Here is a 15,477-nt window from a genome sequence, read left to right as displayed (position 1 = left end):
CACACTGCTCTGAGAGCCTCGGGGTTTCTGTAGTGAAGATTTCAGACCCCTTCCCAACTTGACCATAGCCATTTCCCTTTTTTCTAATTACATAATGGGCTCCAGCAAGAGTTGTTGTTTGAAGAGGGCATTCTTAAAAAAATGAAATGGGCTGGCTCCTCCTGAGGGCATGCGAGGCCTTCACCACGCTGGCCTCACTCTCCCATGCCTCCTTGCCCCACGGTCCCCTCCTGGCATCCCCTCGTGCCCACTGCATCTGCTGCAACTACTCTGCAGTCATGAGGGGCTCCTTGCTGTTCCCAACACGTGTGCGATGACTTTGTTTCTTTGAATATGCTCTCTGCTCTGCTTGGAGTGGCCTTTCTCGCCATCTCCTCTCCCAGGGTTCCCGCTCACCCTGCAGAGGCAGTTCAGCTGTCCTCTCCTGTGGAAGGCACAGAAACTTCCCTGCATTCCCCGTGAGCAAATGCTTGGCTTCCCCCTCTGTGGTCTCTCTGGACCCTGGCCATATCTTGATGGTAGCCCTGGCCACAGAGATCTTTGTTACTTGTCTTCCTGCCCTCCACTAGATTGAGTGACTTATGGACAAGATTTGCATCGAATTTATTGCTATGTTCTCAGTACCTAGAGAAGTACATGAACCCCTGGAGCTATTCAGTACATCATGATATAAAGCAACACCATCAACGAATAGTCAACAAATATGTGCTAGAAAAGCTAAGTGGGTCAGATGAATATGAGGTGGGGGGCAGGGCCAGCGAGGGACAGGTCAGGGGAAGAGAGTTAGGGGCTTCTCAGGCTGTTTATTCTGGGCTGCTGCAGCTGAACTCAGAGCTCAGCTGCAGCTGAACTCACATGCTTTTGAGTATAATTCAAGCACAAATTGTAAGCCTAGGACTACTAACACACGCCTGAGGAAGGCGGGGCCTACTCCATGTACCCTTCGTGCAGCTCTAACTGGGACACTTGTGGGAAGGGGGCACTGCCCATGTCCTGCTCTTGCAGGACGAGCTGCTGACAGAACCGCTCAGACACTGGAGTGAGGAAGGAAGAGACTGCTCAGCTGTGGAGCATCAGTAGACTGGCGTCCAAAAGCTGAGCTCCCGGAAGAGCAGTTCCTTTCCTTTTTTAAGGGCTTGCAACTCTAAAGGGGGAGCAGAGGTGAAACTGTGTTATTGCCCATTGGCTGGGCAGCTGACCTCACAGTCTTTGGCGTTTATCCATTTGGCATGCGCGGGAAGGGAAGGAGGGGAAGGGTTACAGGAGCTGAACAAAGGCAGCAAATTACTTGGTGGCAGATTCAACTCTAAGGGGGGTTCTGGATTGTGCAAACATGGGGTAGGTGACTGGGGGCAGGTTCCTGGGCCAGAGGAAGAACATTCCTCTGCTACATTTTCAAGGTTTATAGATAACATAGACATCGATTACAGAGGGGAGTGATTTTCCCACCCTCAGGCCTCGCTGTGGCAAGGCCACTGGTTTTAGCTAGTCGCCTGACTGCTGACTTCAGCTTCTTGCTATTTTACTTTTTTTTTTTTTTTACCAGCAAGCAATAGGCAGGAAATAAATGGCTTCCCCTTACACTACCTGCTAGGATAATGCCACACCAACAGTCCTAATAGCTAGTTCCTGAATTGGGCTTTGCTCTTTTGCCTGAATGAACTCACTCAATGCTGACAATAACTTCTGTCCCTCAGCAGGGCAGGGGTTACTGTTACCCGCATTTATACAGGTAAGCAAACAAACCCTGTGGCTAAGAAACAGCAGAGGCAGCACGAGTCATGTCTTCCGACTTCCAATTCCATCGTTTTCTCATGCCGCCCGACCTCCTATTCCTTTACCAATAGGATCCATGTGCTTTGGGGAGGATGTGAAGATGGAGGAAGAGTGAAAGAGTGAGAGATACAGGGAATTTCCAGCCTCATAATGCACCCTGTGTAATTGACACATCGTAGTTGAGTGTGCTCTAAGAAAAGACACCACATTCTTTTTGTTTGTTTATTTGTTCATTTGAGACAGAGTTTCGCCTTTCTCCCACGCTGGAATGAAGTGGTGCGATGATCTCTATGATCTTGGCTCACTGTAACTCTGTCCCCAGGATTCAAGTGATTCTCCTGCCTCAGCCCCCGAATACCTGGAATTATAACCACCCACCCCCATGTCTGGCTAATGTTTGTATTTTTAGTAGAGACAGGTTTCGCCATGTTGGCCAGGCTGGTCTCGAACTCCTGACCTCAGGTGATCCACCCGCCATGGCCCCCCAAAGCCCTGGGAGCACAGGCCTGAGCCACAGCACCCAGCCGCACATACTCCTTATTTCTTCTTTTAAAAAATTGAGATATATAAAAAGAAAAAAGAAAAAAAATTGAGATATAGCTTACATACCACCGAATTCACCATGTTGACGTGTAGAGTTCAGTCATTTTTTTAGTATGTTGGCAAAGTTGTGCAACCATTACCACCATCTAATTCCAGAACATTTCTGTTAATCAATTTCTAATGCTTTTGTTTTTCAGATTCCAATAATGAGAGACCCTGGGTGGATTCGAAATGTATGGTCTTCAAACATTAATGTGAGTGCCGTTGTGATAAAATATCCTCATTACACTTTTGCATTTTAAGATTGGAGAATATCCTCCATATCTAGCTGCGGTTTGTCACCATGGGTATCTGCAGGCTCCAAAGCAGGGCTGTTTTCGGTTGATGCTTTCAGAGATGGCCTGCAGCCCTTTCTCAATGTTCGATAAGCTCCCCACGGAGCTGCTGACATTTTGGTTGGTTTCTGATCTCTTCTTCCTGAGATGCATCCTCCTCCAGGCAGAAATATGATTTTGTCACCTCCCTGATTAAAAAGCATTCAACGGCTCCCCAGGGCTAATAGGAAGACGTCCGCATTCACACTCATGCACTGGTTGCCCTTGCTGGCCCATCCTTAACACAAATGCAGTCGCACACGTGTAATGAGAGCCCTTGCCTCATGCCTGAGCCCCTCAAGGCCCTTCCCCAGGTTCTGCCTCTTCCTCCTGCCGCAGCCTCTTTGCCTTGCACCTGGCTCCCAGTCTTTGGCCTAGCCCCGTCAGTCTCTCTGGGATTGGTTTTCATGCTTTGCTGTCTGCCCATGAGGCCACCTTTTTGACTCTTCCTAGATCCCACGTTCCGCAGCCCAAAGGCCATCACTACCCTCACCCCTCAAACTCTCTGAGCCTCTACTGTTTGTTTATATCTTCCCACTCCCAGAGGTGGTCCCAAACTCCCTCTCCTGTTCCTTTCTCCTTGGGCCTTCACCTTGCCCTGGAGCTATAGTTGAAGCTTCAGGGGCATCATACAGCTTGCTACAGGCCCACAGACCTTACCTCTGAGATGCTTCCACGGTAGGGAAGAGGCTGGAGGCAGTACGTGTGGATAGGGAGGCTCCAGAGGGGCTGCGGAATGATCCAGGGTGAAGTGATAATGCTGGAATGCTTCGTGTCTCTCATGTGGCCTGGCCCAAACCCTGTGGCTGTGGAACAAAAGTATCACTTAGCCTCCCCGCCCTTAGGAGCCCACAGTTAGAAAGGGACTCAAACAGAGCATGGACCAAGGATTCACAGAGGACACGTGAGGCCCAGTGTGGCGGCAGGCAGAGCGAGAGGTTCATCATTGAGATGAATCCAGAGGTGTCAGTGACGTGGATAAAGAAAGCTGCAAGGGGCTGGGCGCAGTGGCTCACGCCTGTAATCCCAACACTTTGAGAGGCCGAGGCAGGCAGATCACGAGGTCAAGAGATCCAGACCAGCCTGGCCAACATGGTGAAACCTCATCTCTACTAAAAATACAAAAATTAGCTAGGTGTGGTGGCCTGTGCCTGTAGTTCCAGCTACTCGAGAGACCGAGCAGGAGAATTGCTTGAACCTGGGTGGCAGAGATTACAGTGAGCTGAGATTGCGCCACTGCACTCCAGCCTGGAAACAGAGAGACTCTGTCTCAAAAAAGAAGGCCTGGCCCTGGCGCTCTGTGAGGAGCAGAAATTGTATTTCCAAGGGGATTGGCAGGGACTGGGGCCAGCTGGAGGCCAAGAATCCTGAGCAAAGGGCAGTTAGTAGCAGTTATGCCTGGAGGGGAAAAAGCCCCCCTCTGTGAGGAAAAGGTGCAGGAAGTCACAGTAAGTGACCCCTTCACCTGTGGGTGGGAGTGCAGGCCCCACAGTCACAGAGATGGCTTTGAGCAGCTTCCTGTGGCCAGTCCCATTCTCCAGACTGTGGTGCAGGAGCCCATGGCTACCAGGTTCCAGCCCAGCCGCTGGCCCTGTGTGCAGGACCCATGAGAGGCGGGCAAGGAAAGGCAATCCACTGGTCTCCATGCCCACCCTGCACAGAGCTGGGTTCCCAGCAGCACGGGGAGCTCAGGACCGGAGGCGTCAAGCAGGAGGCTCCTGCTTCCAGGGTGAAATGACAGGAAGCCTCCGCCATCCCTAGCAAGGCTGCTGGATGAGGAGTGCAGAATCCGGTTCATGGCTGTGCCACTTACAGCCGGTGAGACACTGAGCAAGTTACCTGGCTTCCCTGAGTTGCATTCCACATGCGGACAGCAGGATTTCATTGGCTCCTCAACAGAAAGTGCTTGCTCTTCGCCACGGGCCTCACGGGAGAGGAGAAGCAGAGCTTGTAACAGCTGGCGTGGGTGGGGGGTTCAGAGGCAATTTCAGAAAAATGCTTCCAAGAGAAGGTGAGTGCTCTGCAGGGTATTGAAAGAACCATACCAGTTGCCAAGCACAGGGGTGGGAAGGGCACACTGTCTCTGAGATGTGGGGGATGTGATTGGAAGAGAACAGTGGGAGATGAAGAAGGAGGAGGAGGAAGATGGGTGCTGATGACCAGGAGGCCTCATCTGCTTTTCTGAGGACCTGGAACTTTATCCTATAGGTAATGGTATGCGGGGGGCCAGGGCAGGTGGATGAAAGAACCCCAAACAGGCAATGTCCCCTCCAGATCTGCACCCCGTGATGGTACAGTCATGGGGGCGCCCCGGAGGCAGGGAGAAGTTCCGAGCCCACTGTTAACCTGCCTGAGTGTGAACTGGCCAGCAGGCAGTTGGAGGCATGGTCTGGAGCCCAGGGGCAAGGTTGGGGCTGGAAACACCAAACTGCAGTCCACAGCGGACGGTGTCAGCCAGGGTGCAAGGCGGACGACTCACGCTGGAGTGTGCACGGCATGGGGAGGTGGCTGCGGCATCAGGCAGGCTTCCAATCCATACCTCTCCTTCCCTCCCCAAACCTCTCCTTCCCTCCCCGAACCTCTCCTTCCATCCCTGAGCCTCTCCTTCTATCCTGGCGCTGATCATTGGTATGGCCCTGTATCCATAGAAGGTAGGTTCCTAAATTCCAGGAGTGTCTAGTGATGAGAAAACCAAAATTGAGGAGGAAGTGCGACAGGGAAGAAAGTAAGACTCAAAGTCTCCCTCTCCTCTCTCCTCTCATTCACCCTCTCTCCCCCCTCCCTCTCACTCCCCCTTTCTCCCCCTCTCCTTCTCACTCACCCTCTTTCCCCCCTCCCTCTCATTCACCCTGTCTCCCCTTCTGCTTCTCATTCACCCTCTCTCCCCCCATTTACCCTCTCATCCCCCCCCACTCAACCTCTCTCCCCCCTCCCTCTCATTCACCCTCTCTCTACCCTCCCTCTCATTCACCCTTTCTCCCCCTCTCCCTCTCACTCACCCTCTCTCCCCCTCTCCCTCTCATTCACCCTGTCTCCCCTTCTGCTTCTCATTCACCCTCTCTCCCCCCATTTACCCTCTCATCCCCCCCCACTCAACCTCTCTCCCCCCTCCCTCTCATTCACCCTCTCTCCCCACTCCCTCTCACTCACCCTCTCTCCCTCTCATTCATCCTCTCTCCCCCTCCATTCACCCTCTCTCCCCCTTCCCTCTCACTCACCCTCTCCCCCCTCCCTCTCACTCACCCTCTCTCCCCCTCTCCCTGTCACTCACGCTCTTTCCCCCTTCCCCTGTCACTCACCCTCTCCCCCCCACTCACCCTCTCTTCCCTTCCCCCTCTCCGTCTCTCTCTCTGTGCCTTTCCCTGTTGCAGTATCTCTCTCTCCATCCCTCCTGGTGACTGTGCCACTGCACTACGCACTGGAAACCCAGTGATGAGTAAGTCATGGTTAGCCTTTTCCTTCTGGAGTTCACCAAGCAGGGAGGGGATAGCGGGGGTCACAGTGATGGTGGGTGCCCTGTGACAAGTGCTATGACAGAGTTGCCAGTGGGTGTAGAGAAGCCAGCGATGCATTCTCCACGGACGGGGGGCGTGTTTGAGGAAAGGCTTTTCTAGGAAGTCGAACTCTTGGTTTGAAGAATGTAGCTGTGGAATACAGAAACCCAAAGACATACACACTCACCAACCCACCTCCTCCCGCAGCATCCCCAAACAAGATTGGAGACAGCCAGAGGCCCCGAATGCTGGAGGGAGCTCAGAGCAAGGATGAGGGATTTGCAAGGCTCCACCTTCTAGCTCAGGCTGCACTGTCCTGCTTTTGTTACACCAAAAGCAGCAACTCCATTCCTGCAGTGCCTCCCTCCTGACCGAGGCCTACTTTGATTGTGACATTTCTAAAACGAACAACAATTCCCAGAATTCTAGCTTATCCCAGCCCAGTTACTGGAAACCATATTTCGCTTTTTTCTTTTATTTCTCGTCTCTAAGTTTGGGAAAGGATTGGACTTAATTTTTAGTTTTCTTGGAGGCAGCACGTTTTGTTGGGGGAGGAAGCAAAACTTTATCTAGATTTAGACGTATCTTTGAAAAATGTGATCAAAGCGATTTATGTGGCTGGTCCTACAGAATCCAGTGGGGAATACCGGCTCGCAATGACGGTCACAGTCTCCTGTTCCTACCCAGCTCGTTTCCGCATCTTTGCACATCGTCCTGTGGATTCAGACCTGACAGGAGGGTCTGGCTGGTTCTATGGCGCATCACATGCCAGTGATCCCCTTTCTCATGCTCTAGGGTTTGTGCATAATCTCCTCATGTTTTAGTTTGTTCTATGTTCAGACACTGCCTTTCTTGTAAGGAGTTTTCGTGGTGAGGAGTGATATGGAGGGTGTTTTTCCTGGAGCTTATGTTTGCCTCTCTTTTTCATTGTTAGGAGAGATGCTAGTCCCTGCCCACTCCCCCACCCTCCAAACACACAATGTCCTTAAACTTCAATATTAGCCTGTCACGTGGAAACCATCAGATTATTTTTAAGTCTGTTTCCTTGTTATCATTGGGATCTATTCCTTCTATTTGGATGAACATATTTTCCATGTGGCTTTTAGGATTTTTTAAGTTTATTTAACAAAACCTCTATAGTACAAATCAGGTGACAGGTTCTGTTTTTCTAACAGCATTACAAATATTCACTCACTTATTCCTCACAGTGGCCTTCTAAGTGGGTCCCATTATGATTTCTGTTTGAGAGATGACAAACTGAGCACAGAGAAGCTGAGTCATTTGCTCAAGGTCACACAGCTAGAAAGCGGCAAGGTTAGAATTCAAATCCACAGAGATCCAGAGACCTTGCTCCTAAGCATTATTCTACTCTACAAGAAGTTTTTCAGTAGTTTCTAGTTCTTTTCATTGCTTCCTTGCTTTTAGTGCCTTTATCACGAGCTCAAGTTTCCCCAGACTGTCAGCTCTCCGTGTAGGTGCCCTGTTTTCCCAGGACCTCTCTCTAGGAGACCTCTCTCTTTCCACTGGCTCTTAAGCCCTCCTACAGAGCTGTCTCCTTGGGAGGCCCTCACTAGAGCCACTGTGAGTGGATTGCTGTTTTTTTCTTCTTTCTTAGTTTACTCTTTCACGATGAGCAAAAGCTAGAGGGAGTACATTTCTAAGTAACCTCCCAGGAAAAGGGGGTCAGGATATGTATATATATATATATATATATATACACACACACACATATATATATATGAGATGGAGTCTTGCTGTCACCCAGGCTGGAGTGCAGTGGAGCGATCTCAGCTCGCTGCAGACACTGCCTCCCAAGTTCAAGTGATTCACCTGCCTTAGCCTCCTGAGTAGCTGGAATTACAGGCACGCACCCCCATGCCTAGCTAATTTTTTTGTATTTTTGGTAGAAACAGGGTTTCACCATGTTGGCCAAGCTGGTCTTGAACTCCTGAACTCAAGTGATCTGCCTGCCTCTGCCTCCCAAAGTGCTGGGATTCCAGGTGTGTGGAGACATACTTGGAGTCTTTGCATGTTTTTATCTTTAATTTGGCTTCACCTTGGAGTTGGGTTGAATTTAGAATTTGAGGTTCGTGTTCAGTTTTCAGAGAATTTTGTACACATTGTTCCATTACCTTCTAGCAGCAAATGTTCCTTCTATGCCTGTCTGGCTTTGGTTTCTTTGTAGGTGAGCTTTTATTTTATTTTTTCCTACTGGAAGCTTTTAGAATCTTCTGCTAACTCCTTGTGTCCTGAAACTTCACACCGATGTGCCTTGCGGTGGCCATTTTTCATTCATCTGCTCAGAACTTAGTCTCTTGAGGGACAAGTCCCTTTTCCTCTAATAAAAAACAGCTGATGAGATATTCCAAGAAATAAAAGGAAAACAGAAAACAAGCAAAGGGTGGTGGCTAAGGACACAGGGAGTGGTTCTCCATCTCTTTTATCTTCTATTGCCCAGCTTTTTTGGTCTGTGATTTGGCAGATTTTGTAAATTTCACTTTCAATTGTTACTATTATTTTCACAACCCAAATTGTTTACTTTCCAAGTTTCTTTTTTTTTTCTCTAATGATTTACTCCTTACAGCGTTATTCTGTTTTTGTTTTATGAATGAAATGGCAACCCAAATCTGAGCTTCTAACCTGGGGACTTTTTGCCCTGTTAATTTCTCTCCTGTTCCTCTCATTATTTTTATTTCTCCTGGAACTGTTTCCCCTGTTTGTCATTTTTCCTTTCACGTTGCAGGGCTGCCTCAAATGCTTGGTACTTTGTGGTTGTTTTTATTTAGCAGGGACGGGATAAAAAGCTCACCTGGAAGCTCTAACTGGTAGAGTTCATTCTGAAATAAAAAATTCAGGAGCTCACTCTGGGAGGCCGAGGCGGGTGGATCACGAGGTCAGGAGTTTGAGACCAGCCTGGCCAATATGGCGAAACCCCATCTCTACTAAAAATACAAAAATTAGCTGGGCGTGGTGGCAAGCACCTGTAATCCCAACTACTGGGGAGGCTGAGGCAGGAGAATTGCTTGAACCCGGGAGGTGGATGTGGCAGTGAGCCAAGATTGTGCCATTGCACACCGGCCTGGGCAACAAGAGCAAGACTCCATCTCAAAAAAGTCCAATCACGGGCTGTTATCTGGGGCTCCTGAGGCCAGTGCCTGCTTGAGTTCTGTGGGCAGGTAGGCCCCTCCCTTGCTGCAGCCCCCTGTGCAGAAGTCCGGGGTACAGCTTGCTGTAGGTTATTTTAGTGAGACTTTCCCTTTGCTTTCACCTTCCAAATTGATGAAGTATCTTTTCCATTGAAGATTCCCCTCCCATCCTCTACATTGCTGTGGGTTTTAAATTCCGAAGTTTCCTTGAAATGTAACGAGCCATCTGGAGTAATGGGAAAATAAATGCGTGTTTGTCCCTTGCTCTGTCTGGCATCTGCCCTGGGGTTTCCTTCCTTGCCCAGCATTGTTAATGGAGCTCTTAGGCGCGTGCGCCTTGACAGTCACCGAGCTCTGATCTAGAAATGTGCTGTGGTGGTCCTTATAGCCAATCGCTTCTTTTTTTTAAAGCGTGAATCACTGGGGCATGGATTAGCGACAGGCACTAGCACAATCAGATCCAACAATAAGGCATTTAATTGGAATCTTATACAGAATAGTCATTTTTTGTTGAGTGAATTCTGAGATGTGAATAGGCACGTTGTATCCATGCGCCATTTTGGTGTGGATTTCCAGCCGGCCTTTTATCATTGCCTTCTCCCACCCCAGAGGGTAGCTTGCTCTGACTTGCTTGTCCTCTTTTCTCTTGCTCGAGACACTGTGTATCTACTAGAGTTTGCATTCCTTGACCACAGAAGCCTCTCTGAATTGTTTACCGCTACTGTGCCTCGCACCCTAAAATGGCCCACGAGAAGGGCAATGATACCTTTAACACCAGTATATGCCTAGTTCATTTATTTTTATGATGATGAGTATATTTCTATTATAGTTTGTTTATTTTTATTATGATGAATATCTTTTTGCAACCAGACATTATGACCCATGATTTGATATTTAAGCATTCATTTAAAAAATTTTGTTGAGCACCTATTAAGGGCCAGGTACTGCACTAGATACTTAAGCAGAAAAGGTCTCTTCCCTCCTATCGCATCTGTCTGCTGGGAAGTAATTCTACAATAAAGGCACGCACAAATGGAACATTTTAACTATAATATGTAATTACTTTGAATAAAAGATATGCGGAACAGCCAGAGGTCTAATAGGGAGAACTGACACAGCTGGGGAGGTTGGTAATGCTTGAACTAAGGTTGACGAGTGAGTGGCAGTTGATCAGGTGAAGAGCAGGGAGGATCCATGTTAAGGCTGAGTTTGCACAAAGACCCTGTGGTAGAAGGGAACAGGGCAAGCCTGAAGAAATGGAAGCAGTGCAGTGCGGCCTAAGCTTAAACCTCGGGAGAAGCCAGGAGCCAGGGCAGCGGTGGCTGCCGACATGTGGTCAGATGTTGGATGCTAGGGCTAGAGCATGCAGGTATCTGGAGAGTGAGGTGTCTGGTTCTGAAGTTCTCTAGCAGATCCAGCTGTCTTCTGAAGATGCTGCAGCTGAGTTGAGCACGGACCAAGAAGACATACGGTGGCGGGTTAGACATACAAAGTAAAGTGTGTGAGAAGAGAAATCAGACTGAGTAATGTTGCAACGGGGCGAGTCCTCATCTGCCCAGGCCCCGCTCTCTGACTCCATCCTGCTCTTCCATTTGAGATTCCAGAAACTCCCAGCTGATTCCTTGTCTAGACTGTGCTGCACTCTGCTCAGAACTTCCTCCAATTAGGTTAGCTGTGCCTGAATCTTCACTTCCACATCCCCAGGGGAGGGAGAGGAGAAAGTATTGGGTGCGATGTTACCTATTTTAAAATCAAGGTGAATTCACATTAATTCCTTCTTCTGAAATGATATCAATATCCCTTGAGATGATTAGAGATACCCTGGGGTATCCTGGACCTGAGATTGGCAGTTACTGTTCTGCATGTGTGTGTACATGTGCATGTGCGTGTGTGTGTCAGGGGTGAGGGTGCAAGATGATCTGTGCCTGTGAAGTCACATCATAGAGGTGTAAATTATAGGTCATGGCTAAAAAGTGTTCTGGTGGTCCTCTATTTCCCACCATGTCACTTTCCAGTGTGAGGACCGAGGTCCCCAGGTGACTTGTGCAAGGTCTCATGGTAAGGGACAGAGAACTAACCAGAATCCAGGTCACCAGTTCCCCAGAAGCACACCCTGTCCAGTATACCCCAGACTCTGGAAAGACCTGCAGGGTTCTATTATAACTGGGCCTATATCCTCACTGTTCTAGGAGGAAAAAGCACAGAGTTTGGTTGAGGCCCAGGGCAAATTTAATGTGGAGATCGGGGACAGCCACTTTTCCTCTGGTGACTTGGGTCACTTTATGGACACAGCCTAATGTCTGGCCCAAGGACAAATCTGAAACTCAGAACCTTCAGACAGAGTCCTCCTGTCCCTTCTCGTCTCATGGGACAGAAGCCTTGGTCACCTAGAAGGGTGACACAGACCTCCAAATGTGGAGAGAATCCTCTAAGGAGGCTGGGGAGGGGAGAGGAGAGGAGCGAATGCCACCTCAGCACAGAGAAGTCCAATGGCAGCTCTCAGAAGCCAGACTTGCCCATCTCTGCATCAGCCACGATTCATCTGTGGTTGCTCAGGCTGAGAGACAGGAAGCTTAACACAGAATTCTCCAATTGATTTTGAAAGGGATGCAGTAGTTCATTTTGGAAGAAAAAGAAAAAGAAGGTGGGAGCTAGTTCATTGAGTTAGGGCTGGATGGAGCATTGAAGGAATCTAGCTTCAATTGCCAAAGTCATGTTCAAGACCCCTCTGCAGCCCCTTTCCAATTGGGGGTGCAGCTGGGGGCTTCCAGATCATGTCTATGCAAGCCTGACTTACTCCTGGGTCCTTTTGATGGTCCAAATACACCCAGCTCCATCCTTCACAGCCTTTGAGATTACTGACAAATGTAATTCATTTGAATGAATGAATGCCAGCCCTTAGACACTAGGCCTCCACATCTCCATTTCCCATTCCTCACACTAGGTTTTCTTTTGTAGATTAAGCAGCTTCAGATATCATATTTAGATCATGGTTTGGCCACCCCTTTCGGCCTGGGTCATTCTCTTTCAAACAGGAGAGCCGTTATCCTCACGGCTCTGCAGTATGATGACCAGTAGGAACCGCAGTTTTGTAAGGGCAGTATGGCCTGCAGAGAAGCCCAGGAGAAATGAATTCCTGTGTTTCAGGCTAATAGATGTGTATTTGTGCAGCCCAAGATCACGGGGTTGGGAAAATGCAAAGCTACCTGATCTTACTCTGCAAAGGCTGGTGGGAGTGTTACATAAGCCGGAATCTTGTAGCCCATTGAACATAAATCTTCAGTAACACCCTTTTCAGTCTCAGTAGAACACTGCACACTTTTGAGGATGCGAATCATGACTTCAGAAGCAAGTGAATGTTTTTTGGCTCCCAAATTTGAATAAGGAAGGGTTGACATGATCTAGAAATACTACAGAAGAGCCTAGCACTTGGAACAAATGATCGGTAAATATTTTAGGAACAATCACACTCTCTTATATAGGACAAGTGAATGTGCTAGATTTGCACATGACTTAAAAGATGCTATTGCATAATAAAAAGTCAACAAGGCAAAGTGCAAATCCCACGATGTGACTAGAACCTACTGCCCTGCCTTTGAACATTAGAGCGTGCATTGTAGGACTCTGCAGGTAACTATGGATCTATCCAAGGTACCATGAGCTAGAGACAAAAGAAAAAAAAAATCTCTTTCCCTGTAAGAACTTACCTTCCAAATGTGGCTTTCCCATCAAGGTTCAAAAGCACTGCTCAGGGTGGAGAGAGGCAAGCAGGTTTTGTATGCCTGGAATACCAAGGGCTTGACTTTGCATTTTCCCAAAGAATAAGATGACCCATAGTTCATGAACCGATATCTCTAAGTTGCACCTTCTACTCTGTTGTAGACTTTTGGTACTAGGCATGGTGATTGTGCCTAAGTCTTGCTAATGAGAAGAGAACCCCCTTGAATCCTAAGCATTTTTTAAAGACTTCCAAGGAGGAGCCCAGGGAGGTTCCTTGCTGTTCCATGAAAATTTGGGCTCCCAGGGTCATGCCTGAGCAGACTTCTGATGCTTAAGTGGCAGTAGCATCATATTTTAAAGGATTCCATTACCTTTCCATTTTAGTACATTAAAAACTCCTAATTTTAGTTGACTGGACAATAATTCAAAAATTGTACCCTATCATTCATTATTTTATCCCTCTGATTTAGTTAGGCATTTCAAAGAGCCCATCTATAGGGATTTGATGCCTTTTCTATTCAGCATTTATTACAAAAATCTCGATAGCAAACTGAGTAGGTACCATCAAATTTCTGTAATTCCCTCCCTCAATGTTTTCTCAATTTGTTGGAGTGCAGTATTCTGAATTAAAAATCCCTTCTAGCTAGCTTGCTGTGAATTCAGAAATCAGTGAGGAGAAATCCGACTTCATGAAAGAACCTGCCCCACTGTGCTCCAAGCCTTCTATCAGCCTCTGGTGCGCACCAGGCTCGAGTCCGAATCCAGGACTGGCCTCCTGCGTGCTCCCTGCTGCAGCCCTGCTCACTCCTCTTCATCTTCCTCTCTCCTCCTCTGAGCACCACCAAATGCTGACGTCATAGTCCCCGTGGGGGGCCTCAGAATCCTGCCACCCAACAATGGCCTTTCCTGGGAGAGCCCATGCACAGAGCATGGATGAGAGCTAGCTGGAGAGGGAGAGAGGATGGGAGGGGAGGAGGTGGACTGAGGGAAGGAGCAGGAGGAAAGAGAAAATGAAGGGCAAGACTGGGGCCAGCCATGCCTGTCCTAACAGCAGTCACCTAGTGGTGGCCCAGCCTGCTAAGAACTAGAAAATCAGAAGAAAAAGGAGAATCTACCAGGAGACCCAGGTTCCCATGAGCAGGGACCATCATCTGAAGTTATGGAAGCTGAGCGGGGTCCTGACCATGCGCCTTCTGATGGGCGATGAGACTTTCCTCTGAAAACTAAGGTAAAGGGCAGGCAGGGAGGGTGGAGAATAGCAATGCTTCCAGAGCTTCCTGGTGACACGGGTCAACACTTCCCCGACTCGGGCTTCTCAGGCACTGACTGGCTCGCTAGGGGTGGGGGCAGGCAGTGACTGAAAACTGGGGAGACTGGACCATGCAACAAGACGGAGAATTTTGACTCTATTCTCCATTTGCTGGTTTGCTCTGGGCTTTTAGACAGGTCTCACCAGCTTTTCAGTGTAACTGGATGCTTTCTCAAGAAATTCTTGTAAGATGATACACTATGGTCCATATTTATAAAATTCTAAAGTAGCTGGGTGTGGTGGCTCAAGCCTGTAATCCCAGCACTTTGGGAGGCTGAGGCGGGTGGATCACTCGAGGTCAGGAGTTCAAGACCATCCAGCCTGATCAACATGGCGAAACCCCAAAACCCCATCTCTACTAAAAATACAAAAATCGGCCAGGCGTGATGGCACACACCTGTAATCCCAGCTACTTGGGAGGCTAAGGCAGGAGAACTGCCTGAACCTGGGAGGCGGAGGTTGCAGTGAGCTGAGATTATGCCATTGCACTCCAGCCTGGGCAACAAGAGCAAAATTCTGTCTTAAAAAAAAGTTCTAATGTAGACAATAATTTTTTTACCCAATATTTTATCTTATTAACATGGGGAATGTGAAGGAATTGTCATTTGGAAGCATGGGCCAGCCTGTGATGCTGAGAGTATTTTCAGGGACAGGGAACTCTCCAAGTTGGAGCCTGACAGGAATCCTCAGAGCCTAATTCCTCTTAGAGGGACAAGAAGCAGGAGGGAGAAGAACTTCCATTCTCAAACCAGGACTCAGAGCAAGCCCACAGCACCGGTGGAAGTCCGTGAAGTCTGTCTCTGGATCCCCTCACCCTTTCCCTCTCCATGAGAAAGAGGAGTCCCTAGAGTTTCATGTAACATTGGGAACCATTACTCAGGCAAAAACAATCAGCAAAAACACACTCATAGGAAGTGCGATCTCATTGGGATTTTAAGGTAGTAGATTGTTCTGTTTTGTTTCTGAGTTGGGAAAAGGTGGTTGTCAGAGACTTTTTGAAACAGCCAGCCAGCGTGGTCTGACACTCCAGGGCTCCTGGCAGGGAAACACATGGGCACAATCCCGAATCAGTGTTTTCTCCCTGGATTTCTTGCCCTTCTTTTATGGATGGATGT

General features: G+C 48.5%; 1 protein-coding gene across 8 annotated transcripts in view; it reads left to right on the top strand.

The window, feature by feature from the left end:
* LPIN1 (lipin 1) overlaps positions 1-15,477 on the top strand; it is a 150,315-nt gene that overhangs the window by 31,261 nt on the left and 103,577 nt on the right. For all 8 annotated transcript variants that reach the window (XM_032294086.1, XM_032294091.1, XM_032294084.1 and 5 more), the window contains exon 2: positions 2,517-2,573. In XM_032294086.1, the coding sequence (XP_032149977.1) occupies positions 2,517-2,573 (57 nt within the window). The remainder of the gene's footprint in view (positions 1-2,516; positions 2,574-15,477) is intronic.

The sequence above is a fragment of the Sapajus apella genome, unplaced genomic scaffold (assembly GCF_009761245.1).
Source record: "Sapajus apella isolate SASKATOON/1434 unplaced genomic scaffold, GSC_monkey_1.0 scaffold31, whole genome shotgun sequence".
Taxonomy (NCBI): domain Eukaryota; kingdom Metazoa; phylum Chordata; class Mammalia; order Primates; family Cebidae; genus Sapajus; species Sapajus apella.
The sequence above is the reverse complement of the archived record's forward strand: the minus strand, read 5'-3'. Positions and strand labels throughout refer to the sequence as shown.